Source organism: Colletotrichum acutatum, assembly GCF_030867785.1.
Source record: "Colletotrichum acutatum strain CBS 112980 chromosome Unknown BDZ83scaffold_75, whole genome shotgun sequence".
Taxonomy (NCBI): domain Eukaryota; kingdom Fungi; phylum Ascomycota; class Sordariomycetes; order Glomerellales; family Glomerellaceae; genus Colletotrichum; species Colletotrichum acutatum.
In genome coordinates, this window is record NW_026849069.1 from 103,332 (window position 1) to 130,486 (window position 27,155).

The following is a 27,155-nucleotide window of genomic DNA, read 5'->3' on the forward strand; positions in this document are numbered from 1 at the left end:
TTCTCAGATTCTTGCATCTAGACTTGACGTGGCCAGACCATGCTTCCATGTTTTTTAACGCGGCATTGACTTGGGAAACTGAGATTGGATTTCTGCTTGAGCAAACTTTCCGTGCGATGAGCTGACACCCACAAGATCCCAGACACGTTTCCACTGTGAAAACAGGCGACCGAACCATACATGGCTGTACCCGCTCCGGTCTGGCCACGCCGAGACGTCCGTATTTGTTCGTTCGAACGGCCGTAGGAGGGGAACATCTCTCGTAGGCCCGCTAGACCGGGGGTCGAAAGTCAAACGGCTTACAGGTCCGCACTTGTGGTCCCATACCTCCAGCTTGGTCCCTTTAGAGCACGCGCTTCTTCAGATACAAGTACGGATACTGTTCAGACCTAAAGCTGCACATTTGTGGTATGGTTTGCTGCGATCATGAATGATGTGGTGATTTTGTTCACCACGTCCTCGTGTGGCGACCCAAAACTGATCTCGTAACTCATTTCGTCTGTCGGTGTGCCAGGCACCTCAACAAGTGAGTTAGTCGAAGACAGTCGAAGGTTGCGCAGTATCGCTGGACGAGCTTCTTTGACATTAGCCTACCTTGGGTACCTGAAAACTTACATGTGGTGTCCAACCCATATTTGTCGCGAAACCGGGGCCGTTAAGTACGGGCACGTCGGGATATGCAGAACGCAAAATGACGACCATAGGGTGAGTTTTCAACATACATATATGTAATTCTAGCGCCCCATGGAATAAAGACCACCTGCACTATATCAATCTCTGCCAACAGCCCATCTTGTGGCATCCCTCAACCAGGAAAAGACCATGCCTGTTCCTCTCGACCCGTTTCTGGCAACGAGGCCTCTCTTTGGGTTGGGGTCTGGACCCGGCGCGTTGAATGCTTCGACTAAGCGCGTGTTATCTTTGCCAACTTCTAATATTGATCCTCCGACAAGATCCTCCTCCTCGACACATCGTAGCATTGCCTCAGCAACCTCTCTCGGGGTGACCCAGCCGTCCTGCGCTTCGTCAAGATTGACCAGCTTCTCCGGATGCTCGGTCCAGAGCGGCGTCCGTACGACACCCGGCGCAACAGCGTTGACGCGGACCCCATCCGTCTCTTCCAAGCGAGCCAGACTACGGACAAATCCAGTGATAGCAAATTTGGATGCTGCGTAGAGAGGAGCATTGATGTTTGCAACTTGTCCAGCTACTGATGAGATGTGAACTATGCGCTTTGGGTTCTCGGGCGACGCTTTGATAGGAGGTGGCAAGACGGCGTTCGTGGCCTCCTTGGGATGAAGCCAGTATGAGATGGCCAGCTGCGTAGAACGGATTGGATGGGTGATATTGATGTCAAGCAGAGCGTATTTTCCGCCGTCTACACTGTCCTTGCTCTCGGATGATCCAGGAGGGTGCCAGAAGTTTGACCAGTGCGGCTCATAGACACCCGCTCCGGGGCAGAAGATGTCGAAACTCCCAAATTCCTCAATGGCGACTTTGAACATGTTGGATAGCGCCGGCCACGAAGTCACATCGGTCTTGACGAAGACTGCGCGTGGCCTGGCGTTGGACTTGTCTTGTTTGCTCGAAACGAGCTGCTCCGCCTCCGGCCGAAGAGCGAGGTCAGCAATGACGACATTGCAACCACGCTCAAGGAGCAACTCAGCAAAGGAAAAGTTGATACCTAGGTTGAATTGAATTACTAAATATTCTTCAATGCGATGGTGACAGATCCGCTGGGTTGATACCTGAGCCAGCCCCCGTGATGATGGCCGTCTTTCCGGCCACGCTATAAGGCGGGATCGATTTCCTAGCGGGGTCTGTCATGTCGCCGAATGCGTCGGAAGTATGGAAAGACCAGCTGCTAATCGACAGATATTTGATAGCCCGCGTTCGCAGTTCACGAAAGCAATCCTCTGAAGTAACGCACCACGGTGTTATAAGGGTGTTACGTGAGACAACTTCGTGGTCAAAATGACGATTATTCTGGGACACATGAGTAGGGATAAGTAGCACATTGATAACTTTGGCGAGGGGTGAGAGCATGGATCGGCTTGGACACGCTCGTGAGGCCGACGATCGGACCCTGAGCTATGTCGAATGAGACGAACTGGCGAAACCCAGGTCCACGCCGTACTGTAACGTCATGTGTGGCTTCTCCACGGGGTGTGCTCCGTTTACCCCGCAGAGGAGCTGGTTGAGTCGAGTGAAGGCATGGCTAACCTCATCCGGGCGCTTAGACTTGCCTCAAGTAGGTACTGTGACACCACAACATTTCCATCCTCCAATGCCGACTGGAAGAGAGCAATGTCAACAAGTAGCTGATTCACTGAAGACAAATGAAGCCTAAAGAGTCGTAGAGCAAGTATAAGATAGGAGGACTGCTGATGTATGAAATGTACCAGCATTCTGATATGCTTTTCAGATGAAAGCATTTAGAAATCACTCACCGATACATTTCTGCTACAACGAGGTGTTTGGATGCCACCGGGATTTCAACACTTGCCCATCAGAAAGACTAGAAAGGGCAAAATCAAACATATCATACCAAGGCAAAGTCTCTAGGTAACTTAAATCTTTATCTATTGAAGGGTATTGAGTTTGGAAATCAGAAGCTACTCTAGTTCCTAGCTTAACAACTGTCGTTCTTGAGTACGTTTTGCACTGAGTCTACCACGGAGCTGAATTTCCCCAGAGTCATGAGTGGGGCAGTAATAGTCATTCGAGCAAAGAAACCGAGCGTCGAAACTAGATATCTGAAGATCGTGGTTCGCTCATTCGCCCTTGAGATAAAAGTCGCAACGAGGCAGAACGAACTGACAGCAATGCGCACCAAATTCCTGGAAGAGCGTCAGGTCAGCGCTAAGAGCAAAGAAGACAAAGCGACGGAGGCATACTGATCTGTACCCGCCTTAGTGGGATCGACCTCGACGAGTAATTTCAAAATATCAATGGCAGACTCAAGAACTTTTTGTTCTATCTTGTCAGAGCTTGAGTCACCCAATGAACTAGCTGAAAATCGTCCAGAGACACACAATACTAGCTCGAAGTAGAGTAGACTTGCTGATATATCCCCCTCTGAAGGCGGCATACACGGACTGTTTGGTGAGGCGATTCTCGGATCCAACGTCATGGCTGGTGCGGATTGATGCCGTGCCGTGAAAACGTCAACTCTCAGCCGTTGAAGCTGTTCCAACCAGTTGTCTAGATTCTCTGAGGTGAATATCGTAGACTGTGATAGAGCTTTCTGGCAGTCGAATTCGCCAGCTATCCTGGCACAACATTGAGCTAGACGGTAATGAACCCCAAAGGCTTGCATCGATGGCTTTCTAGCTTCGATCCCGGAAGATATCGGCTCGTGGTCGATGTAGGCATCACTCAAAGCCTACATGTAGGCAATAGTATGTAGGTTAGCGTATGACTGCTGTGGCTAATGCAGTGCATAAAGTTGGCAGGCTTACCGAAGCTTGTCCGTTTCGCAACCGGTAGGGCTTTTCGATGGTGTACAGCAGCCAGAAAGCGTGCTTTAATGATTCGACTTCTTCGTTCCTTTGACAAACTGTCTTCAAGCATGCCAGATTGTTTAGTCTAAGGGATTGAGCGCAGGAAACTGCAGCTCCAAGCAACCAATCCGCGTCCGCTGGTTTCCACAAGGCCGAGGCAACAAGCTTTGCAATTAGTGTCAGCTATAGAAACCTTCACATACTAGTGTTTAGAAGCCTTTTAAATCCTCTACTATACTTACAAGTGTAATCAACGCCTATATATTTCAGTCAGAATGACTCGCTGTACTTGAGTAGCGCGGGGTGTAGAAGTACCTTGAAGCTCAGAGCTGTTGAAGGGCACATGTGCAATTTTTCGACGTGCACCATTGCGTTGCTATACAAGCATCTCATGTGCGACTCCGTCTCTTGTGACGTCCCGGATCGCCTCATCGAGATCAAGCATCCGATAGAAAGAGCCGCGTACACTATCGAACTATTGACATGGTCCGACATCCCCTTTATAACCACATCTTCGAAGAGTCGTGAAATTTCAATCTCTTCTATGTATCGCAACCCACTACAAAATTGTTAGAGAACACTCAGTCTGTACAAATCGTATGCTGTAATTTCAAATGACTCACAGATATGGTTCAGATGCGGTGAAAGCTGATACTCAAAGTTAGCCCCAATCCCCATATCTATCTAGACTGCTCTTGGAACTGATAGCAGTGTACCATGAAGAAACTCAACTAGTGTTTCAAGGCTGGGCTGAACCCTTTGATAGGTGCTCTCCGGAAGCTTTGGGCTGTAACAGCAGGTGGTAGATTCGTCTACAAGATCCATGAGGCTCTGTCCGAACTGTTTAGAATTGCAAGAACTCCGATCCCGTCCTATGAGGAGCTTCACCATATCGGTTGTTGAGTACGCAGACGTTGCTGATCATCTTGTCAGCTAAGGTCAGATATCCCAAAAACCATGGTACGTAACCATACCACGAACAGGATGGTTGACAGTGTTCTCATCGTTGGCTGTCTGCAGATTTGAAAGATTCCAGCCGGCTGTTACCAGACCGTCAAAATCCTGTATACCAGAAATACTATGTCCATTGGACAAAGGTTGTGTGCTCCAACAATACTCCAATGCCGAAGAGACTGGACTGGCGATGATCTCCGTGCTTTGCGTTCCTAGAGCTTCAGGCGAGTTCAACAGACCACTTGACAACGGTCCCCAGTGTTCTTCGAGGGATTCGGTTGTCAAAGGAGTCGGGAATTGCCCAAGATCCAAAAGCCGGTTCACACTTGATAGTGATGACTGAGTTGATGATGGCCCAAAGTAACGTAGATGGTCTGTTGGTGATGGGGGTGATGTGGACTGCTGTGACGTATAGCTGAAGTCTTCGAATGAAGCACTCTGTCTGGTTGTTGCGTTCAAGCCTGGGTGAGTGTGCTTAGTTGCTGTATGGCAATCAACGCATTCTGGTTGGATCTTCCTACTGTTTTGGCTGGATCTTCCTCTCTTCTTCGGTGTGACATAGAAGCAGAAGGAGGCGGATGACTGCAGATCGTGAGAATTCATCAAGTGGTACTATCAAGGCACCAGTACACTTACCAGGCACTTATCGCAGCTTGGCCTGCCACCGTCGCCTATAAAATGTTAGGTTGGCATTGTAAATATTTATTTGTTCGAGCATCCCAACCCACATTTTCGCTTTCGTACTTTGCAAGTTTCGCAAGCGCCAGGTCGACGTTTGTATACTCTCCCGCCAACGTCCGTGGTGTTTACTGAAGTCGGTGAAGACATCGCATGAAATAGCTTGGAATGGAATATGATGGATGGGATGGCAGAGGAAACAGACACAGGAGAGCTTATATCGTCGGGGTCATGGTTTGCTGTGGGGGTCTTGGAATATGTAAACCATCCCCGCTTCGTGTTCATCACAGCTGTGCGTAGTTCAAAGCACTGATAGACCCCGGGCCGTGATTTCCGAGTTGAGATGCAGGAGATCATCCCGCGAGGACCATCTGAGGTAAGGTAGGCTGGTAGCCCGATCCCTGTCCAATGAGTCCTGAAAGATCTAGCCGGCCATGGTTCTTGGCCTACATGTAACAAATATCATGTCTCTGGAGGACGCTACTGAACCTTGAACAGGCAACGCTTGAGTCCTGCAATCATCCAGACGCCTCGTGGAATGGATTCTGCTGGACTTCTAGCCGAACTTTGATGGCTTGACCCCCCTCCCCTCCCTATCTACCAGCTCAGGTCCTCATTGTTTCTAGGCCCGTTCCTATTTCCTGGATACTAGTAGCTTGGGTGCATATCTCGAGAGAGACATGTCTGGCGGTTAAGGCCTCCGTTCCCCCTCTTTGGAGTCGGCCCCACCCGCCGCATCGTTCACTTCGTGTTCCTATCGAAAAGCTCAGTGCCACAGCCACGGAACTCCATTGGAGAAAGAGTTGTGATGATCTGTTTCAGAAGATTCTTTTATCCGAAGAAGGCTTCCTTGACTATTCCAGATGGTGAGCATTACCCGCAGGTCTGAGAGAAACTTGTGGATCAACTTCGGATTTCCATCTCACACCTTAAGGTCAAACATTCAAAAGCTTCTCTTCACTGGGTTAATATCTGTTCATCTTATTGTAGCGTGGCTTGCTGAATTCACAAGATGATCACCCACTCGGATTTTGTTGTGCGGCGGCCGGCTTCCTTTCGTCGCCCCCTTCCCTATATCTCTCTGATATAGAATCGTCACTTCGTATGTACTCCCGAGTCTGGGCGTTGTTTTCCCTTGTCGCCCCGGACAGATTTCTGGTTCTGAATGATGTCAGAACTAGTGTCTGAGGCGAGTAACTTACGAGAGAGATGTTCATTGTTACCATCGCCATCGCAACTTGCATCGATGATCGCCATGGGAAATGGTATCAGCGCTGCCAGCCGGATTACTTCGCTAGGGCCAAGAACTCAAACAGTGCACAAATGGCCTGACTTTGACTTGCCGTGATGTTATCCGAATGAATGTTGGACAAGATTAGACCTCCCGCTGGGGTCACAACTCAAGTGTCGAGGAACATATGCATGCGTTGACTCGGGCGCAGGTGCGCGAACTCTACTTCATGGCCCAATTCGTGGTTTGAAGCAGGCTAAACCCTTGCTTGTAGTCTCCTGAGGTCGAAACTAGCGAAGCTTGGTAGATCTTCGGTAATGTTAAACTTTGTCGATTGCATCGTTTGCCACAACAAATTACCATCGTGGCCTGATTCCAGACCAAGCCCATGCCAGCTAGAACGGGCTTGGCCTTGTTCTGCCCGCTTTCGTACTTGGTCGTATTGTCCTCAGCCCTATCCGATGGCCTGGATGCTAGCCTCACCAAACAGCAATCCTCGATCACATATGACTGGGCGTAAAAAGTTTATTGCAAAGCCCAATTGGGCGAGCTGACGCAAACAAAAACTCAGTGCCTCGCGACTTCGCTAAGGTCGCGCGGGGAACTGTCAGTCCCGCGGGGTACCGGTTCGCTTCCCCAGTAAAGTTCTAGGTGCAAGTGTCCGGCAGGCAAAAGTTCACGGTCCCCATCTATAGCCACCTCATCTTGCATTGGCTACCTGAAGAATAGCTTATGCTGCTCCTAGCGTACTTGCTGTGTGCCGGAGCTTCTCATCTGAAGTCTTGGTAATATCAAGCATTCTGGAATTGCCTACAGCAACATAGCGTCAACGTTTCTAGTTCAAAGGGGCCCCTCCGACAACGCTCCATATGCCATTAATTTGACTAATTGGGCCTGGCTGAGTCCACACAGATGAGCATAGTAATTACGATGAGGAGTCAACTGGTCGTTCCATGTATTTCCGCATACGTTATTCGTGATTGCATATTCCGCTAGCCTTAATATGCCATTTCGCCCAAAAAGGGGGCCTTGTCATGTCGGGTCGTTTCATATCTCACACAGTGACTACGTTGAGCCAATCCGTCATGTAAGAACCCTCACGCATTCTTTGTAAGGAGGGGTCGAACCTGACCGGATATCCCGAGATGACAAAACTCGCCGGGTTAACACACAACCGGGAGCGGCCGTGGCGTTATTCTCATGCCAGGGTCGGGTGTGTGGTAGGAGGGCAGAAATCTCCAGTTTCACACAAAGCCTCCATCGTTCTGTCGTCTGAACCTTTAGTCTTTTATCAAGATGACTTTTACTGTAAATTGAGTTGATGGGAAAGTCCAACCAGTCGCAACCTCTGCCGTCTCACGCCTCCCAACGCCTCCCCACGGCTTATTACCCACCGCGGCTATCTGGGGACGCTGGCAGTTGCGGCTATATTATGACATCGGGCCATATGGAAATAGTGATGCTTTCTTTGATAGCCACATTTGGCCACAATCATAGACCTCGTTATTCTCGAGAAAAACTCATGACGGCGATCATTGTCGGGAGGTCGGGCCTTGCCCCGTCAGACGTCAGAAGTGTGAGTTTCCGGCCAGTGTTCATTGCACGCTAGGTGAGGCTGTGCCTGTGCCGAGATCCGACCACGTCTCATGAACAGGTGAGGAAATAAGTCTAAATAGATCGCTCATGACGTTGGAGAACTCCTGATTAGCTATGACTGAGCAGATGAAAGTCGAAATAATGCTCCCGCCTCCAATCCTGCAGATATGGGTAAGGCCGCCACAGCAGGCCGTGAGCGGCAGGATTATTCTTTCCAATGGCATTTGCACTGCAGAATCACAGACCACTAGGCTAGCCGTAGATAGATGAACAGAAAGGCACAGAGCAGCCCGCCGTCGATGCATTCAGAGCTTATACCAGCCACAACTTTGGCCCAATCAAAGAATCCCTTACACGATGAAAAGCGATGGCCACACTTTGTTTGACTCAAGAATCCGTCGACAATAGCTGGAAGAGCCATACAGATACACCGATATCTAACATTGACTACGGTTGGCAGCAGACTCCTCCACATTCTCTAGGACATTGAGCGTTCAGCTGCATATATGATCTGGATGGGGCCATGCCAAGGAACACGGACCAAGAGTGTCCGAATCAAGTCACTCAGTAATTAGCTTGTCGTCAATCACCTTCGTCCTCTTCTGGGAAGAGACCGGTCAACCAGCTAACTGGACTAGCTTGATTCGGCGGTAACACCCGCAAGCCAGATGCCACGGTGCCTCCACAGCGGGAGGGCCTTACTTCCATGTCCTCACATGTCACTCTCTAAGTCTTCAGCATGGGGTCTAAGAGAAACATTGAGTCGGACGTTGAGCAGATACGGCTTATTATTGAGTCATTTCGCCGAGATTTGCGGCTGCCATTATAGCTGGCGCATAAAGAAAGTACCAGGTCAGTAACACTACCAGCTCGTCCAAGAAAACAAGGCGAAATTTGCCTTCCTCACAATCCTGTCACCGCTCACATATGCTGTACTTGGTCAAGCTTAGAGTCGGTTAAATCGACCTTCCCCGCGCGTTACACCGTAAAGCCATTGAACCTTTTCTGCTATATCATGACTCAGTGAGAACTCACTAGCGATAGTAATGTAGCTACTACATGCTGAATCGAGACAAGCGCCATGATGAGGTCCAGCTTCTGGCTTCCTTTACTCGATAAGAAGAGTTGACAGCCCTGACAGCCCTGACATCGGCTTTTCCGCGGCGCTTCGGCCCGAATTTGCCATGATCATGTACCTTAAGCAGATCATGGATCATTCACCCATCTTGCGTAGAGAAACCATGAAGACGGATCACTGGCAGTATCCAGAGCCTACCAAACCCGCAACAATAGGAGTTAACACAGGTAGGAATAGCTGCACATACTAAAGCTGAGAAGTAGACAATTGAACTCATTGGAGAAATCTTTTGTGATATAGTAAGTAGCAATGTCATGTAGTCTTAAGAATGTCGCTCTTGTTTGAACTCGAGGACATTGCCAGTTATGTTGACTGCTCTCTTAAAACCTTGCTGAGATTTTCCACCCCACGGCCAGCGCCCTGACCGCAGCGTAGCAAATGAAAGCAAGAAAGTAGGAGACACCGGAAAACAAGATCAGTCCCTTCCAATTTTGGCCTCCTTCCCTTGCCTCGAGGATGGCACCAGCAATTGGCAAGCTGCTCAGAGTGCCGAAGCTTGCCATCATCATCGCCGTAGACAAATATCGCCCATATTCCCTCGCGTCACACAATTGGCCTAGACAGACCGGAACCAGCCCCAGGTTACTTCCGCTTGCGAATCCGAATATAGCCACAAAAGCTAAGAGCATTGGTTGAGAGTTGCCCGAGGGCAGCCAAAGACCGAGAACTGTGATGAAGCAGAGAGCGATGGTGATGAGAATGACGTTGAATCGTCCGTACTTGTCTGCAGCTAAGCCTGGCAAAAACCTCCCAACTGCTGATGTTGCGTTGAGGATGGAGAGAATTGTATACGAATGAACGTTGCTGCCGGGCAGAGTTGCGGCATAAGAGATGATGTAGGTTATTGGAACGAAGAGACCCCATTCCATGAAGAAGATTCCGACTGCCGATAGGGTGAACTTGAGATTTCGGAAGACGGTGAAGTCAGGCCAGATGGATCCAGGTCCCTCCTTCTTTGGCAGCCGAGAACGAATAAAGAGAGTCGCGGGTACTGTGAGTCCTAGTAGAATGAAGCCAAGAATCCGTGCTGTTGGACCAAATCCCAAAGTCGGAAACAGGTTCTGAAGCAAGATGGGATACACTATTCCACCTATCGAACCAGCTGTGGCTGCTATGCCCGTGGCAAAGCCTCGACGCGAGTCAAAGAAGTGAGCAATAGCGCCATAAGATGGTGAGTTTAGCAGGGCACCACCCAAGCCACCTAGAATTGAGTACGCCAGAAGGATTTGATAGTACTCTGTGTGTGACCCGTTGTTAGAAGCAATGATAAGTTAGACTGTGGGAAGGGGCAAACCTTTGCATAAGCTCAATAAGAGAAGGCTTGCAGACATGCAAAGGCCACCAGCGACAACAAGGCCGCGGGGACCGTACTGGTCAAATAGGGGACCAACTTGGATGCCAACAAAGAAGACAATGAAAAGGTAAAGGCTGAATATCCATCCGATTTCAGATGAAGAATGATCAGCGAGTTGGTTTTCAGAGAAATATGACTCAAAGACGGCAGCCGAGTTAATGAGGCCGAAAACCGAAAGCATTGCACAAAATGAACCAAAGACCACCAGCCACGCCTGCCAGCCGCCCTCGGGGAAGGTCAGTTCGTTGAGACTCGAGGCATCATGTTCAAGATAGTCGGATCTATCTCTTGACCTTGACCTGTCTTCGTCGTCGTGAAAATCTGTAGAAAGTGAGGATGTTATGGGGCCATGAATGTTTCTCAATTGTATAGACGATGTTTTTACAGCCGTTTGCGACATTTTCCGTGCAGATCCTGTCAATTGCTTGTAAAGGCGAATGTTAAACGCACCACTTCTTAGCCCTGAGTTGGCTTGGCTTTCGTAAAGGACGGGGGTTGTCGAAGAAGGCCAGTTTCCTCTACTGCAGTGGTGGTGAGTAGACAAAGTTGACGCTCTGTTAATGAAAGAAGATAGGTTTGACTCAAAATCGGTTTTCGAGTTCCATGTCAGCAAGAATACAATTGGGTCCACATGCACGTGTTGCGTCCTTTTGGCCCCATCTGGTTACTGGAAAATATCTTTCTCTGCTTTGGATCGCCAGTACTTTAGTACGTCGCCAATCTAGCACTAAGACCGAAGATGGCCACGTCGCTCATCAGTGCTTTTGTAACGACGTACCTAGCTAGAACAAGGAAAATACCCCAATACTATAGGCCAACAGCGCATTTAATCAGGGCCATACTCTATGGCTCCCTGCTCAACTTATGCCCACCTTTTTGGGAAACAATCCTTTGAATTATTCACAAGGCGAAGATTTCGCATACACATGAGAGTAATTGAGGGCAACTCTGATCAAATGTGGGCTTGCTCATTGAGTAACAGTAAAACCAGACAAGAGAGAAAAAACAGCCGACGCGCAGGGTTTAGCAGCTTAGCAGCCCTTGCTTGGAGGGATCCGCCGGCCGTTCTCCGCCGCTCTCCACCGTTGACCGCCGTCTCTCTTCCCGGGGAATTATTACCCAACTTAGACACTTGACCTACCTTATGAGAACTTTTCCGAATAGGCTCATTTTGTCGGGCTTTATATGATCTATGATTCTCCCATAAATCTAGTACCGCCCTCACTAGACCGTGCAGGGCAAAATTGCACAAAAAGTTGGAATAGAGACCCACAGGATGATATCGTGTCGTTTCCTTCCGACGATAAGGTTCGTTTACGCATGTATCGGTTAATTGTGGTGAAGGCGCCACATGGGTACAGCACTCTATGGCATAGATCATGGTCTATCGCATTCCAAACACTGTAAAGCTTGGTGAGCCATACGGTACCAGATAAGTGACACCTTTCCATGTACTGAATGGTTGTAAGCAATAAAACAGTGAATATGGCACCAGCGCTTCCCTAAACGCGACCAAGCCAAATCCGGTTTTCCAGTCTCAAAACGCTTCACCGGCACAATTCGCATAAAGATCTGCGTTTTGAGTTCAATCACAGGTTTACATAGGTGATACACCACACACCGTCTTTGCAAGAGCTGTGTTCGGGGATGGAACGAGGATGGGCCCAGTCATTATTGGTTTAAGTAAGTAATGTTCTAGGAGTAATACAAGAGCAGTGAAAGAATACAAAACTAAGACCTCTATCGACTTACGAGGTACAGGACTAAATCTAATAGTCTATAAGAAGACTCTCAACAGATGTGAGGGGTCTTAGCACTTTAGAGGCAAAGACCCCCTTCGCTCTCCTCGTCCCGGACGATAGTAGGTTTGATTAAAAAAAAGAAAAGTCGGCATTCTAGTGCACACACCAAAACTTGAATAAACCGAACAAGTGAAACAAAATCCACTCGATCAAGCCTTTTCGTCTGTAAGCTTCTGGAGAATCTGCTTGCTCGTCAAATAGTCGGAAGTGCCGTTCTCCGGATCAGCGTCCGTCGCGTTCTGAGCACCACAGACAGATCCAGCACTGTATTTGCCCGCAGGACCATCTACACCGGCGAAATCCCGCTTTGAATTTGCAAGCAACATGTTCTCGGCAGCTTCAGGAAGCCATCCGTTGATGAAGTCGCCGTGTGTGCAGTAGGCGGGGCCGCAAGCCAGTTCCAGAGGGGCAGTCCCCTCCCAGCCGTCAGGCAAAGCCTTGCGAAGATCATAACGGATGCTGAAGCGCAGTTGGGGCATCCTCTTCATTCCAAGAGGGCAGCGGTTGGCAGGCTTGCTGGTTGCGGTCCAGTGTTGGGTTCCAGAGTATGTGGATTCGAGTGTCTCTTGGTTGACACAGTCGTGGAACAGGAGGATCGTCTGCAGATGGGTGTTGCAGGTCTTGGATGGAAAACCATTGACGTCCTTCCCTGCGCTAGGGCCGCCCTCGCAAAACCATTGGATGCCCGCCAGAGGCTCGGTATCAGCCTCGGACTTTGCGGAGGCGTTGCCGACAACAGCCTTGTAGTCTTGAGGAATGGCGACTTCTGCCTTTTCGATCGCAACGTAGTAGGCACTGAATCGACTGACGGGAACTGGGCCAGTCGCGGTTTCGTTTTTGTAAAAAAGAGTAGGCACCCCTGATTTCGGATTAACAAACGGACATTTCCAATATAGAGTTATCTCCCTGACAGAGCTTGACTTACAGTAAGAGGAATAGTCGTTGGGGTTGACTGCTGTGGCACAGCCCGCTTGTAACTCTTTGGAGGTGGTTGTGTTCAACGTCACAGCATCAGATCCGAAAAATGTATGCATGTGGCTGGCATACTGGCCCGGTATAACCACAGGATCGATATTCTTGTACATGAACTTGTCGACGATAGTGACGGTGTAGGCTCCAGCTGCACCGGCAACTGCCAAGATATTTGCGAACTTCATGTTGCCAAGGTAAAGGAAGATTGAAGAAAAGAATAGAAAGATCGGCTTAAGTCGGTTCTCAAATGAGCGAATAAGATGCAAGCAGGCTGGTGTAAAGAGCGACGACACTGAAAAGTGAAAGACCAAGAGTGAAAGAAAAAGTTGAAGACATTGATCAAGCTGGGCCATTAGTTATTACCTCGAGGCTCAATATGTATCCATCATGATTCTTAGGATCTCTTCGCTCGATATCCCTTTGATGCCCCTTGTGTGTGTTCGACGGAGCAGTCCGCTGTTGAGACGGGGGCACGCTTCCTAAAGCAGGGGTTTGAGTCTGATTAAGGTATAGTCATCTCCACGCCAAGAGCCCAGGTGGGCATCCGATGGATGACAGTCACGCTTTCAGAAGTTTAGCGTATTGGTGAAACCCATCAGAATGCAGTAAACAGGCGTTACGCGGATCCTAAAATTGTCATTTCTACGCGCTTACACGCTGACAGTTGGAGCACGAGTGTAACTTTGGAGTTGATCCTAGCCTACTGCCACGAGGACGCCATGCTTTAATCATTGAACCTTGTTTTCCTTTCATTCTTATCCGTGAAACCTCTTTACGTTAGGTGCGTTTAATTAGATGTGGTTTCAGTTAAGATACGTCTTCATCGCTTCGCATCTGCCTTGGGCCTACGCCAAAGTGCATGTCCCCATGTGGTATAGTGGCCTGAGAGCCTATGTTACCTCGACCTACCTGCTCCTATGCCTTCTTCAGATGAGAAGATGATTGTAGTATATGTTTTCCTGGCTGAGTGAATCTGGTTGTCAGAAACGGCACGATGAATACCTCAAGTAGTTGACCTTTTTGCTTCCAAGCAGGGCGAAGCAGAAAAGTTCCGTACTTCTACTTTATCCATACTTCAGATCATCAACACTGGTGTATCCCACAAATCAATTTCCATCTCATCTTCGTGATGTGGGATATCAGGTCATGGAGATGGCCTTGTTGGGAACAATGTTCCAGACCAGGAATCTTGTCATGGACGAACTGCACGTATCGAACATCTCGCCCGGAATGTAAAATTTGTTTTCCAATGCTGGTCCTGAAATCCGACAAACTTGCCCCGTCAGTTCGGCAGATTTGGACGTGCAGACGACGATCACTACGGCTCACCTGAAAACACCCACACTCGGTGGCTAGGAACCTGGTATGGTTGAACGGAGCGACCCGCATTAGCCCGAAGACCGCATTCACAGGGATGTAATTCAGTATGTGTATGCCACCTCGGGGCAATGTTTGTGCGGGCGTCACCTCCAGAGCGCGGGCAACCCCAACTTGTTGCAAATGCTGCAATAAAGGGTTGGTAATGTATTCTGCCCGGGTAGGCGTTGATCGTAGACGCGAAAGCTTCCTTTGCTCCGAGAAAAACGATTCATGCCGGCAAGTTCACCATGGAGTCCCGCGTTTACGCGCAAAAATGTGGATGAGATGGCGTCAGTTCAGCTCGACATGTCTTCTCGGCCGAAAGGTCGAGACACAACTGGTGGACTAAGCCATCATATTATCCGTGGCCATCACGGGAGACCTCAAAAATGAGAGATCGTGATGCTCATGGGAGACGTATTGGGGACTATCAAAGCTATAAAATGTCGAAACTAAGATCGAAGAACTCTCAGAATCTCAGAGGTCATCAAGCTTGATGAAACAAGTACATTCAGGCATCGTCAACAAAGCTGCAATTGCTTCGCCATCACTAGCTTTCCAGCCTACAAGCTTTGCGTCATGAGATCCACCATCTTTACATCAATGCTCGCGTTGGCGGCGACGATGGCCATGGGATCGCCCGTGGCTCGAGCCAAGAAGCCTCCGTATTTATTTCTCATCGGCGATTCCACCGTTGCGGTCAATGGAGGTTGGGGTGACGGCTTTCTTTCTTACCTCAAAGACCCCGCGAAGGGCGAGAACAGGGGCAAGAGTGGTTCTACCACCGTCTCCTGGAAGTCGAACGGCCGCTGGGCTTCGCTCTTGCAGGGCATCAACGACACCAGGGCAGACTACGAGCCAATTGTCACTGTCCAGTTTGGCCACAATGACCAGAAGAGTCTTACTTTGGATGAGTTCCGCGCCAATCTGGTTGATATTGCTGCCGAGCTCAAGGACGCTGGGGCGACTCCGGTGGATTTACATTCCATGTGCAGTATACCTAATCTGGCGACTAATACTATGTCTAGATCTTCATCACGTCTCTTACTCGCCGTCGCTTCGAAGATGGCGAAGTGGTCCAAGATCTTGCTGAATGGAGGGGCAAAATGATCGCAGCGGCAAAGGCTAGTAGCGTTAGGTGGCTTGATCTCAACCTGGCGAGCACCGACTACGTCAACGCAATCGGGGAGGAAGATGCCCAGTACTATAATCTGGCTAGCACCGATAGAACCCACTTAGGGAAAGCTGGCGAGATCGTCTTTGGCCGCATGGTAGTTGACCTCTTGTTAGAGAAACGCAGTGATCTAGACGTCTACTTCAGCGCCGACGAAGAGATCACAGACGCTATTGCGAACGGCGAGTTCACTACCGGAGGTAAATGAGGGAAGATGAATAGACGACGACCTTCCGAAGTTCCCAGGGAGCAGAAAGGAGTTAGTACTTGATGATATCTGGTGCATGTGTACATACTATCATTCGAAGGGTGACTGTGGTAGCTGAGAATTCATAAAGCCGAGGTTGGATACATTCACTAAGCACAAAGTTATCGAGCTTGCGCAGCGATAGTAAAGTATATAGCCAAAGCCAATGAGTGAACAAACGATTAAAGAAAATCGCAAACCACGACCCAAATCAAGTGTTTTGAAAACACACTGCAAGCTGGGGATAGGTGCATCGCGGACCCAAGCGATGGTGATTCTAGGATGACAGATCCCAGGACCACGGGATTGGTGAGTGGGTCCGAACGAAGAAACATCGCAAAACGATGTGGCCCGAATTGGAAGGTCGTCAATGATCTGCAAGAAGGATGTTGAAATGGAAATCAACGAAATGAGGAGGCTGGTGTGCCACAAACCAACCCGAACCCCGCCTTGATAGCTACACGCACTTGAGGTACGGACCTAATTCTCTTGAGCGATCATCTCTTCTTACCCGTATCGAACCGATCAATCCCAACTCTGTACCGCCATGATGAGGCACCTCGTTGCACTCGTCTTGACTATTGTGGCGAGCGCGTCGCCTCTGGCAGTGACGAGAGGTGTCCACGAGCGGAACGTGAACCTGGCTCTGAAATGGGACATTCTACCGACCAACAGTCAACAGCAATTTCGAGGATTATCGCCTGTGTCGGGCCAAATAGCCTGGGTATCCGGTACAGGAGGGACGGTTCTTCGCACCACCGACGGCGGTGCTTCGTGGCAATCAGTTGGTCCCGACTTGTCGACCGAAGACGCCGACCTACAGTTCCGTGACGTACAGGCCTTCTCGGCCGAAAAGGCAATCATCCTAAGTATTGGCGAAGGAGCGGACTCGCGCATGTACATCACGAAGAATGGAGGAAAGTCGTGGACACAGACTTTCGCCAATGAGGAGGCATCGGCGTTTTTCAACTGCGTCGACTTTGAAGACGATGAGAGGGGCATTGCCGTAAGCGACCCAGTCGATGGCAAGTTTCGATTGATTGAGACACTCGATGGGGGTAACACTTGGACTATCGTGGACCCCAGCGGCATGCCCTCTGCATTAGAGGGAGAATTCGGATTCGCAGCCAGCGGAACTTGCATCTCTACCGCAGCGGGTCGGTGGTATCTTGCATCGGGTGGCATCGATCCTGGCAGGGTCTTCCGGAGCGCAAACGGTAATGAGTGGGATGTCTCGGGCAGTGCGATTGCGGGTGGTGCCTCGGCTGGGGTGTTCTTGGTACGATTCAGAGATGCGCAAAACGGCATTGCAACTGGAGGCGACTTTAACGTGGTCAATGGTTCCCTTCATACATCAGCATGGTCCGAGGATGGCGGAAAGACCTGGACCGCGTCGGAGGTGTTTCCGGGCGGATACCGATCGGGCTCATCATGGGCCCCGGGGCTGTGTGGGGTGGCTGTCGCAGTTGGACCATCTGGGTCCGACATCACGCTTGATGCTGGAAACACCTGGGTTACATTTGACACAGGCTCGTTTGACGCTGTCGAGTGCGTTGACGGCCGAGTCTGCTGGGCGTCCGGCTCAGCCGGAAGGGTGGGCAAGCTTTCGTTGAGATGATGACGGACGGCCATATGCAACAGAGATGATGAAGGCCTTCACCGCTCAAGAAGAATCCATGGAGGGATAGAAGTTTCCAACTCGATTCTTCAGAAGCTCGCCAATGACTGCCCTGTGTTGCACGGGAGACAGGCATTGAGTAAAATAGACTCGTTGTCGTTCGATATTCAACAGTTCTCGGTTTGTGGGAAGGATGGCCTTATGTCTTTTCCACTTCTTTGCCCTTGGGAAACACAACCAATACGAGTGCGACGGCGGAGACCACCACGACACAACTAGCCTTTCTAAGCAAGGTTCGAGACAAGAGGAAGCGATACCCTGCATATGCTATTCCACCCCTCCACGAACCTGCACTAACATGATCTGCATGTGAATCTGGTGCCATCGTGTTAGGTCATCTCACGACCGAGAGCAAAGATGAGACGGCACGTACCTGAAACAGGTCACAGCGTGCCTCGCTTAAGCACGCAGGATCCGACAGACATGCTCCCAAAGTTCCAATCAAGAGCTCTTGTGGGGAGCAAACGGTGCCCAGCGAGGGGCATAAGGGAACTTTGGAGGGGATGTCGTTTATTGACAGAGACTATTGGAAACAGCTGAAAAAGAAATGTAGCTACCTGATTAAAGTAGAGCTGTAGCCTGTAGGTATCCGCCGGCAGCTCAAGTCCCGTCCAAATGACAGGCTCTAGCCTAGCCGCCAATGCAGCCAGTGCGTCATGACCCTGAAGCCCAAACCGGCATTACCAATCGTCGACTCCTGAGCGGTCTGTTGTTAAGGTCCGATGTTCCACCTACACATCTTCGTCTCACTCCTATACTCTGTGTTGATTTCAGTTCCTTTTCTCTGCAAGCTAGAGACGACGATGCTCAGGGAACGATAGCTCTACTGTACACTACGTCACCATGGCGGGCAGTCTTCACGCCCAAATCACCGAGTCGCTGACGCCTGGGCGCGTCTTCAGCTCCCTCTTCGTCGTCTTTGTTGGTTTGCTCATCCTCGATCATACATGGAAGCCCACATACCCGGAGAACATCCCCGTTGTGGGTTATGGGAAGGGCACCGTCGCACGCTTCAAGAACTTCTACTACTACATGTTTCGCTACCGAGACTGGGTTATTGAGGGCTACAAGAAGGTATGCTATCATTCCCGGCGCGAGGAACTTGGCGAGGTCAGAAGAGACACTGACTTGGTATGGGACAATGTAGTATAACAAGCAGAACCGCGCATTCGTAGTCCCCGCTGCCGCAAGCAGGGCGCCCGACATCATCCTCCCGCAGTCCCTCACGAAATGGCTCCTCGAGTACCCTGACTCGGTCGTTTCCGCCCATGAAGCGCATAACGATGTCCTCTACAGCGACTACAACTTCCTTGGAAAGGTTTACGCCGATGATGTATGGCATACTCTGGTAATCCACAAGAGTCTGGCCCGCCACCTGAGCACACTGATCCCCGCGATTGAAGAAGAGGTCTCCGTCGCTGTCGACGAGGCCTTTGGCACGGATACCGAGGACTGGAAGACCCTAAACCTGTGGGACGCTTGGCTGACGATTGTGCCGCCCGTGACGAATCGCATGCTCGTGGGAGAGGGCGTATGCCGCACCAAAGAGTTCTGCAAGGCTATGGTTTCGTTCGTCGACCAGGTCATTCTCAACTGTTTTGCGCTGCACATGGTTCCCCAGACCATCCTGCCCATCCTCGGACCCTTGATCGCATTACCCAATTGGTGGCTCTGGCGCAAAGCCTCGAAGCATAGCTTACCAGTAATCAGGAAACGACTCGACGACATGGCAAAGCAGGAGGCAGGGGATCCGGCCTACGAGAGCTGGGTTGCCCCCGAAGACTTCATCACCTGGGATATCCGCATGGCAAAGGCTGAGAAGAAGTTCTTCGAACTTGATCCCTACGTTATTTCAAAGCGACTGTTGCCCATCCAGTTCGCCGCGATCCACACGACCGTCATTACCGGCCATAGCATTGTCTTAGACTTGCTGAGCTCCGACCCGGCGAAGGGCTATATCGAGGGTATCCGGGAAGAGGCAGAACGCGTTCTTCGCGAGGAGGGCGGCAGCTGGACAAAGAATGGACTTTCGCGGCTGTATCGCCTCGACAGCGCAATCCGTGAGAGCCAGAGGCTCAGCAACTTTAGCTGTACCCTGATGGAGCGCAAGGTCATTGCCAAGGAGGGCATCACCAACGAGCAGGAGGGGTGGCATCTGCCGAGAGGCACGTTTCTCACCGTGAACCTCGAAGGCCTTCACCACGACGACGAACTGAACCCCAACGCTCGGGAGTACGACGCGTTCCGGACGAGCAGGAAGAGGGAAGAGTACGAGGCGAAACCGCAGTCAGAACGCAACTTGGACGAGGGGCTTAGGTTGAAGAACCTTGGCATGGTCACAACGAGTGATGCTCATCTGCCATTCGGACACGGACGACACGCTTGGTAAGCATCTGTCTATCTCTCTCTCTCTCTCTCTCTCTCTCTCTCTCTCTCTCTCTCTCTCTCTCTCTCTCTCTCTCTCTCTCACACACATTGCCGCCATCGTCATAGAACTAACGATATGCAGTCCTGGCCGCTTCTTCGTCGCCCACGAGCTGAAGATGGTAGTTGCCAACTTGTTCCTGAACTACGACGTTAAGCCGCTGGCTGAGAGGCCCAAGCACCAGTGGGTCGGCGTCACTGTTGTTCCTCCTGTTGACGCAAAGATCGAGCTGAAGCGCAGGAAAGGCAATGTATAGATAGGATGGTGACAGCGATTTGATGGTAACGAATATCATGAATGACTCTGGCGTATTTGGACAGGAACGGATTACAGAACTCGACATACTTACTCGTGCACAAGATATTAATACAGCATCATTCACCCTCATTGCCCTTGGTATCTCTTGCATTTGCTAAGCCACGCCTTTTGGTTTTCTGGCACGTATCATGGGTGTGGTTTTCGTCCCACCACTTCGAACTCCAAATAAAGAAACTCGCTATGGATTATCTTCCTCTTTGAATCGGAACAGCCGTCGTCATCGGTTGACTTCGTCCGCTTAGTGCATTCATGTTCCCTCACAACGCTCGGCGATGCTCCCTTAAACGTGCGTAGACAGCTTCGCCTCCAACATCATCCCAGCTAGGCAACTCCGACTCTGTGGATGCCTGAGAGCGCCCACCTTCTTGTTCCATGAATATCTGGACAGGCACCTGTAGAGAAAGCTCGGCTCCTCCCGCCGTAATCTTAATCTCGAGGATATACGTCCGCGAAATCAAGCAGGAGTGAAAGGTCGGTGGGAAAACGTGACTTGAGGTTGGTAGTCTGAAGTCGACTTGCGTCGAACACGTATGTGTGATTGGTATACCATCATCCGGGATACTGCTGTTGCGTATCACCGTGATGTCTCTCGATCCTCGGTTGCCTCCCTTCGTTCTTTCTGATTTCTCATCCTCCAGAATGTGGACGTGTTGAATCCAGGGTGTAATGTTCATGGCGTCGATGCTAGCAAGTGTAGATAGTGTGACTGGCTGTCGATTTCCGCCAAAGTTGGGAAAAGTTTGTGCCGGTCGCGTAGAAACCCAGGTTTGTGCCAATATCCTTGTAGACTTGATCTTGACCTGCGGCGGTAGCATATCTGGCGCCGCGGGGCGGAAAGCAATGTCGATGTAGGCTGACGAGCCGGATGCCCGGTGTCCATCAGAGCTCAAACGCACTGCTTGTGGTTGGGATGACCTGGCCGTGATCTGACCTGTGGGTGCAGAAAACATACTCTTTCTGACAGGTTTGGTACTCTCGAGAACGTAATGAAGGTCGTGCTCATCAAGGATCAGGGGCGGATCTTCCGAGGATGGTGCGAGGATGCTAATCGGGTGCTCAGACTCAAGAATCGGCGCCGGTAGTTGTACGGGACTACCTTCATCAATGTTGAAAACCCTGGCCCTCACGCTGTATTGGATCTTTGCCATGTTTGTTGCTAGGTCATCCTTCTCAAATCCGGTCAATGATGACGGCAGGCGGAGATGGTGGTGCCGCACTGCTTCTGTTTGGACTTCGTATTGGCATACGTTACTGGTGAGTTGATGTGGAATGATGAACCTAAAGGGTATTGAGTAAGTGTGTCCACGTTTGAATACCCTCGTTGAAGGATAAGCTGATTCGGGTACAGGCATGTATAGCTTGAGGAGTGTCTGTATCGTTTCGGTCATGACGTGGACATCTTCCCGTCGAACAATGGCTTTGCCCAAGAGATTGATCTCGACGAATCCGAAAGCCGTATCCTGCTGCGTGTTGACTTTGACGGTGCCAGAAACCTGTGATCCTGCGGAGTATATCTTCGACGTGTAATGATGGTCGATGTGAACTTCCACCTCACTTGTCGTTGATATGCCGATCAGTTTTGCCATGGACATCATACTATTTCCCATTGCTCGCATGATTTCTTTCTCATTGAATATGCCGCCTGACAGTGCGGCAGAAGTACTGGGCCTAAAAGCTGAAGCTAATCGCTTGGATCGGTGATTGGAGCCACCTTGGTTGGCTGTCATGTTGAAGGGATTCTGCAAGATAGCATTTCGAAGCTCATGAAATTGGACAAAAGATAAACCACATGGCCTTCACCAAAGCAATCTTGTATGATGTGACAATAAGACTCACGATACACTTTTAGTCTCAGATAGGTTAGCTAGTTCAGTTTTTTACAGGTGTGCAAGCCTGCAAAGACTTCGCTACTTACGTGTTTGACTCTACGCCGATTACGCCGACTACTCCGCAACAATATCACAATCCAACCCGTTGGCGAGGTAAACTTGTCCGAGTTCTCAAACCCGCCTGCTTACTCTACCTTTCTTACCAATCAATGAAGAAGAGTTCAAACATTTCTCATGGATGGTAGTCATAGTTGACTCCCAACTTCAAGGCTATTGCTCACCCTGCTCCATACGTGGGCCACTTGGCGCCCCAGTCACCGAAATGAGTGCACTCTTGACAAGGTCTCCATATGACATTCTGCGCCCTTTACTAGTCCAAAACAGCCAGGCTCTTGTGCTGTCTCAGCTCCTTAAAGCTTGCAGGTTCCGATGTCGGCAATAGAACCCGGCCAGTTTCCAATCTGCCGTCAGTCTAGCCAAAGCCTCAAATCTTGGCCTTTTCGAACTTTCCATGCCTTCCCGCTCCCTTGGAAAATTCCTTTGCACCCCGGACACTCTCAATGTTGATCACTTTGATTCCCTGGTCGAATTCGTTGCTCAGAGCATCTTCGAATGAGCTAGCATTGTAAGTCGAGTAGTAACAGCTCGTTCTGTCAGTGTTCATGCAGGCCTGTGGGAACGCCAGCAATTGTCGAGCAATGTTTGTTGCTTCTGCCAGAGCCTGGCCCTTGGGCACAACCCGATTAGCCAGGCCCATCTGCAACGCTTCTTGTGCGGATACTCCGCGGCCGGTGAGTATCATATCGAGAGCTCGACCGAGGCCCACGATGGCTTGCAAGCGAACAGTGCCGCCGTCAATGAGAGGGACGCCGAACCGTCGGCAAAAGACTCCAAAGACCGCATCATCTTCAGCAACACGGATGTCCCCGAGAAGAGAAAGTTCCAAGCCTCCGGCAACGGCATACCCTGATACGGCACTGATGACTGGCTTCTTGATTTGCATTCGCGATGGGCCGATGGGCCCGATATTGCGGCTCTGAACTTGATGACTGTCGTCGATGATGGGCCCATTGTAGCTTTCTTTCCCAAAACCATGCCCATACTTTGCGACTTCATGGAGGTCGAAACCAGCACAGAAAGTGCCATTTGCTCCATAGAAGACGCAAACCTTCTGGATAGGGTCGTTTTCGAAGGCTAAGAAGGCGTCGGTAAGTTTGCGAGCAGTCGGTCCATCGATTGCATTCCTTCGATGCTCTCGGTTGATGGTTATGGTGGTAATACCATCGGATGATTTGGTCACTTGAACTGCTTGTGGTTCGTTATGTGCCATTTCACACTAACTGAAATTGAACTCCACTACTTGTTTGTTTGATGTCAGAGTGAAAATTTCAAATTCTTCAAACCTGCAAAGAGAATGGTCAGCTTCATAGATGTTTGCCGCCTCCACAGTTCCATCTACGTCATCTTGACCAGTCTTACTGCAGCTTCCCCGCCATGGTCATGGCCGAAAACCTTGAGCTGTCTTGTAACTATGTCGGTCTCCAAATATGTAGATTCAACCACTTGGGTATGTGGTATTCGGGTTACTCCGTCGATAGTTGAGCCGACGACAACCGACAAATATCAGTCATTCTTGGCATTCATCACACAGTTTGAGTCAGAGTTCATTGAAATGAAAATGGGACCAGGAAGGTAACCTGCTTGTTAAGCTAGCTTCAAGATTCCTTTTCCACCTGGAAAACCTGTTCGCAGACCTTCCCTGGGCACTACGCCAAACATCGGCCGCAAAGGTGGCTCTCTGTCCCAAGCCCGAATCCTGGGATTTTGACCGCTCTCCAAGCCCCTGAATATATGGGTTACACACCAGACGCAGTCCCGATCAACGCGTAACCCGACATGAGGTCTAGTTGGCTTGTGGCTTTTTTCCGTATACAATTGTCTTACAGAAGGTTAGCCAGCCCATGGAGTACAAGCCTGAATCACTAGACACTTACACTTCGTACGAATGGCAGTTGGACTTCTTCCGGGACTCCTTACGCATCTCTGAGATCAACGCATCGACAGCTTCGCGTGTCAATCCCAGGACTTGTGTGTAAAGATACATGCCAAAACCAGACAGACTTTCATCGAATGCAATCTGGAATAAGTTCCCAGCTTCCTGTGGCTTTGGGCCGCTGGGCCATCTGTCAGGCTCTACCCGGATAGGGGATAGCATAAGGGGCGATAGGAGGAGGACCAAGCAACAAAGGAGCAGCTCAGGTATATATATAGCGCTGATGGTACACTTCGAGGGAGGGGCAGATTTCAGTAATTCATCTTCTAGACCCTAACAGCAGTCGGCCTCTGTGAGCTTCTTCCCTGTGTCGTACACCTATTGACACCATCCATGAAGTGGTGCTTTTGTCTTTTGTTCCTCAATGTCGACGAATCCAGTTTCTTGTAGGAAATTCTTGATGTTGTATCCCTGGCAAATGCTAAAAGTCTGACCTATTTTCTCGCCCGCCTTGTATGTCATGTCAGCCCAGCGACTGAACACATGGTCGGCAGGAAAGTCGACACGGTCAGACTTGATACGAATTTGATTTTAATGCTCTGAATCCAACCCCCGGTTTTCAGGTGACTGGAGGCTTGGGCATACAGAGCCTGCCAATATGGGATGCTCCCATAGAGGGACCGCAGGTGAATGAAATCAAAATGACTTTCCGGCCAAGTCCAATTCAAAGTGCAATCGTCTAGAATGAACTCGACGTTCGGGGGTATCTAGCCAGGTTAGACGGGGCTGAAGTCGGTGCCGATGACCTTAGACTTCGGGTACTGGTCTCCAAAGTCTATGGCCCAAATTCCGGTCCCCGTTCCAACATCGAGTATCCGTCCAGGCCCATCGTCGCCCTCAATGTGAATGACAGGTAAGCGATTATTCAGGAGCATCAAAAGAGCATTGTGGATGAGAACGAGTCTCATTCTGTTTCTGGTCTTTCGGAGCCCAGTACTCTCCTGACTTGCTATTTTGATATGTTCTACCGTGTAATTGGCGGTATTCCGGAATACTCGAGGAGTGAAGTTGTGGATGAGTGTTTCCGGTGCATGGGCCTGGTCCTTTCCATTGAGGACAGTCGCTGCCTTGATACGTGGATCCGACGTCATACTGGCGGTTTCTTGGTATTGTCTTTCGCCCGTTATTCGGGCTTCTTGAGGGTAGAGGCTCGTCTCAGGAAACGCCGGAAATTAATCGGCTTCATAAGTCGAGCACGCTTCATTCAAATGTTCGGAAAATTGGACTGATTCTGTCAATTTCGAGTTGTTGTTGGTTTGTGCTGCATTTTGATGCAGGAGTGTGGAGTTGAATGAGAAATCACAGCACAGTCGCTGCGGCACAAGCTACAGGGGTCTCGATCGGTACCCCCAGGAGGTTTTATCTCCGTTCAAGCGTTGGTGATTCAGCAATCTTGGCTCCAACTGCATCTTTGACAGCAACGCTAGTCCCTTGTATCACACGAGATCCATGCAAAGCCGCGGGGTAAGAAAGACACGTTACAATCAAGTTTGTTGGGGGAACAACATCAATAAGACATGATGCCTCTCATAGAGAGCGCTCACAGGGGAAGCCGGAATGATGCGCATGGGTCACAAAAATAGAGCGTAGAACACAAATATGACAGGTCAACCCTCCTTAGATGAACTGTTGGTATCAACAGTCCAACGAGATTTATGAAACTTATGCACAGAGATCAACCCTTCCTTTGTCTGAGCACTTTCAGGTATTCCTTACATTCGTTTCCGAAAATGGGGTTGGTTGAAAGATTTTGTACACCGCAATCATATCCTGCTCGCTCAGGCCGCCATCGCTCGCCTGTCCGTAGATCGAACGACACAACTCTGCCAGAGGCGACTGGACGTTCGCCCGCTTCGTGGCTTCTGTGATGAGTTGCATGCTATTGTAGCAATCCTTCATAGATGCTTGTGGATTCCAATCCTCATTGACAATCTTGGCGACCTTGATCTTCGAATATGCGGAAGCCATGGGTCCGGCGTCGAGTACCTGCCCGAAAGCATCGAGATCGAGGCCCTGCGCCCGAGCGAGACTGAACGACTCTGCAAGAGCGACCGTCATGGTGTTGAGGTAGAGATTGACCGCGTACTTGGTCTTCAGGCCTGAGCCGATTGGTCCGCAATACACGGCAGCGGTGGTAAGCGGCTCCACCACTGCCCGCATCCTCTCCGCGACGGCCGGATCGCCGGCCATGAGACCCACTAATTTGCCTTGCTCCGCCGGGATTTTGCTGCCGCTGACCGGCATTTCGAGGAATTTGCCTCCCGCTTGGTGAACATGGTCCGCTACTTGTTTGCTGACTTCTAACGGGATCGAGCTCGTGTTTATCAAAATTTTGCCGCGGAGTGCCGATTTAAAGTCGTTGTTGAAAATCGAGATTAACGCCGGGCCGTCGAACAGCATCGTGAAGATCACATCAGATTGATGAGCCACCGCCGCCGGTGTATCGCCGATCTTAGCACCAGCTTGTGTGAGCGCCGGGTATTTGGAAGCAGTCCGGTTCCACACAGTCAGTGGGAATTTGTGAGCGAGGTTCAGGGCCATCGGAGTACCCATGAACCCCAAACCCAGGAAACCAACACGCATCGTCCAAAGCCTCGTCTTCAAAGTTTTGTGAATGGTTGTCGAAAACCTGACAGGGAGGAATCAGCACGTATGAAGGTGGGCACCGGAGCCTTCGAATCTTATACCACTTTGCGTGAGATGGATAACACTTTGGCTTTTAAAAACCGAGAAATCGTCTTCCCGTTGGAAAGTATTCATGGACACAGAAAAGACAAAAGTTTCGCTTCAATACTCTGCACACGACTAGTACCTTACGAAATCACTAAACTCATTCGATGAGGG

General features: G+C 50.1%; 13 protein-coding genes across 13 annotated transcripts; 3 read left to right on the plus strand and 10 right to left on the minus strand.

Annotated features, from left to right (window-relative positions):
- Window positions 1–770: 770 nt before the first annotated feature.
- On the minus strand, window positions 771–1,827 carry BDZ83DRAFT_582464 (short-chain dehydrogenase; the record flags this gene model as incomplete). Its single annotated transcript, XM_060505555.1, has 2 exons — window positions 771–1,684; window positions 1,749–1,827. 2 exons carry the CDS (start codon window positions 1,825–1,827, stop codon window positions 771–773), a joined length of 993 nt encoding a protein of 330 aa, XP_060362774.1.
- A 739-nt stretch (window positions 1,828–2,566) lies between these two features.
- Window positions 2,567–4,242, minus strand: BDZ83DRAFT_628284 (uncharacterized protein). The gene is made up of 5 exons (XM_060508688.1): window positions 3,819–4,242; window positions 3,746–3,760; window positions 3,462–3,668; window positions 2,898–3,385; window positions 2,567–2,840 (listed from the first exon to the last, which is right to left on the minus strand). Exons 1-5 carry the CDS (start codon window positions 3,996–3,998, stop codon window positions 2,633–2,635), a joined length of 1,098 nt encoding a protein of 365 aa, XP_060362775.1. The 5' UTR covers window positions 3,999–4,242; the 3' UTR covers window positions 2,567–2,632.
- A 798-nt stretch (window positions 4,243–5,040) lies between these two features.
- Window positions 5,041–5,821, minus strand: BDZ83DRAFT_413972 (uncharacterized protein). Its single transcript, XM_060502934.1, has 2 exons — window positions 5,186–5,821; window positions 5,041–5,128 (listed from the first exon to the last, which is right to left on the minus strand). The coding sequence occupies exons 1-2, from the start codon at window positions 5,490–5,492 to the stop codon at window positions 5,073–5,075; spliced, it is 363 nt and encodes a 120-aa protein (XP_060362776.1). The 5' UTR covers window positions 5,493–5,821; the 3' UTR covers window positions 5,041–5,072.
- Window positions 5,822–9,316: 3,495 nt separating this feature from the next.
- BDZ83DRAFT_628296 (riboflavin transporter MCH5) lies at window positions 9,317–11,131 on the minus strand. The gene is made up of 2 exons (XM_060508689.1): window positions 10,395–11,131; window positions 9,317–10,337 (listed from the first exon to the last, which is right to left on the minus strand). Exons 1-2 carry the CDS (start codon window positions 10,852–10,854, stop codon window positions 9,421–9,423), a joined length of 1,377 nt encoding a protein of 458 aa, XP_060362777.1. The 5' UTR covers window positions 10,855–11,131; the 3' UTR covers window positions 9,317–9,420.
- A 928-nt stretch (window positions 11,132–12,059) lies between these two features.
- BDZ83DRAFT_628298 (uncharacterized protein) lies at window positions 12,060–13,382 on the minus strand. The gene is made up of 2 exons (XM_060508690.1): window positions 13,182–13,382; window positions 12,060–13,115 (listed from the first exon to the last, which is right to left on the minus strand). Exons 1-2 carry the CDS (start codon window positions 13,339–13,341, stop codon window positions 12,406–12,408), a joined length of 870 nt encoding a protein of 289 aa, XP_060362778.1. The 5' UTR covers window positions 13,342–13,382; the 3' UTR covers window positions 12,060–12,405.
- A 1,808-nt stretch (window positions 13,383–15,190) lies between these two features.
- BDZ83DRAFT_582361 (SGNH hydrolase-type esterase domain-containing protein) lies at window positions 15,191–15,969 on the plus strand (the record flags this gene model as incomplete). Its single annotated transcript, XM_060505545.1, has 2 exons — window positions 15,191–15,559; window positions 15,616–15,969. 2 exons carry the CDS (start codon window positions 15,191–15,193, stop codon window positions 15,967–15,969), a joined length of 723 nt encoding a protein of 240 aa, XP_060362779.1.
- A 586-nt stretch (window positions 15,970–16,555) lies between these two features.
- BDZ83DRAFT_653688 (oxidoreductase) lies at window positions 16,556–17,626 on the plus strand (the record flags this gene model as incomplete). Its single annotated transcript, XM_060510635.1, has 1 exon — window positions 16,556–17,626. One exon carries the CDS (start codon window positions 16,556–16,558, stop codon window positions 17,624–17,626), a length of 1,071 nt encoding a protein of 356 aa, XP_060362780.1.
- A 903-nt stretch (window positions 17,627–18,529) lies between these two features.
- BDZ83DRAFT_582346 (cytochrome P450) lies at window positions 18,530–20,367 on the plus strand (the record flags this gene model as incomplete). Its single annotated transcript, XM_060505543.1, has 3 exons — window positions 18,530–18,760; window positions 18,834–20,071; window positions 20,196–20,367. 3 exons carry the CDS (start codon window positions 18,530–18,532, stop codon window positions 20,365–20,367), a joined length of 1,641 nt encoding a protein of 546 aa, XP_060362781.1.
- Window positions 20,368–20,686: 319 nt separating this feature from the next.
- Window positions 20,687–22,036, minus strand: BDZ83DRAFT_582469 (arrestin; the record flags this gene model as incomplete). Its single annotated transcript, XM_060505556.1, has 1 exon — window positions 20,687–22,036. The coding sequence occupies one exon, from the start codon at window positions 22,034–22,036 to the stop codon at window positions 20,687–20,689; it is 1,350 nt and encodes a 449-aa protein (XP_060362782.1).
- A 706-nt stretch (window positions 22,037–22,742) lies between these two features.
- Window positions 22,743–23,588, minus strand: BDZ83DRAFT_582362 (ClpP/crotonase-like domain-containing protein; the record flags this gene model as incomplete). Its single annotated transcript, XM_060505546.1, has 1 exon — window positions 22,743–23,588. The coding sequence occupies one exon, from the start codon at window positions 23,586–23,588 to the stop codon at window positions 22,743–22,745; it is 846 nt and encodes a 281-aa protein (XP_060362783.1).
- Window positions 23,589–23,775: 187 nt separating this feature from the next.
- BDZ83DRAFT_414201 (uncharacterized protein) lies at window positions 23,776–24,781 on the minus strand. The gene is made up of 3 exons (XM_060502935.1): window positions 24,758–24,781; window positions 24,253–24,694; window positions 23,776–24,197 (listed from the first exon to the last, which is right to left on the minus strand). Exons 2-3 carry the CDS (start codon window positions 24,471–24,473, stop codon window positions 23,963–23,965), a joined length of 456 nt encoding a protein of 151 aa, XP_060362784.1. The 5' UTR covers window positions 24,474–24,694; window positions 24,758–24,781; the 3' UTR covers window positions 23,776–23,962.
- Window positions 24,571–25,636, minus strand: BDZ83DRAFT_628307 (uncharacterized protein). Its single transcript, XM_060508691.1, has one exon. It carries the CDS (start codon window positions 25,400–25,402, stop codon window positions 25,028–25,030), a length of 375 nt encoding a protein of 124 aa, XP_060362785.1. The 5' UTR covers window positions 25,403–25,636; the 3' UTR covers window positions 24,571–25,027.
- A 246-nt stretch (window positions 25,637–25,882) lies between these two features.
- BDZ83DRAFT_628309 (putative NAD binding NADP oxidoreductase coenzyme F420-dependent) lies at window positions 25,883–27,155 on the minus strand. Its single transcript, XM_060508692.1, has one exon. It carries the CDS (start codon window positions 26,892–26,894, stop codon window positions 26,013–26,015), a length of 882 nt encoding a protein of 293 aa, XP_060362786.1. The 5' UTR covers window positions 26,895–27,155; the 3' UTR covers window positions 25,883–26,012.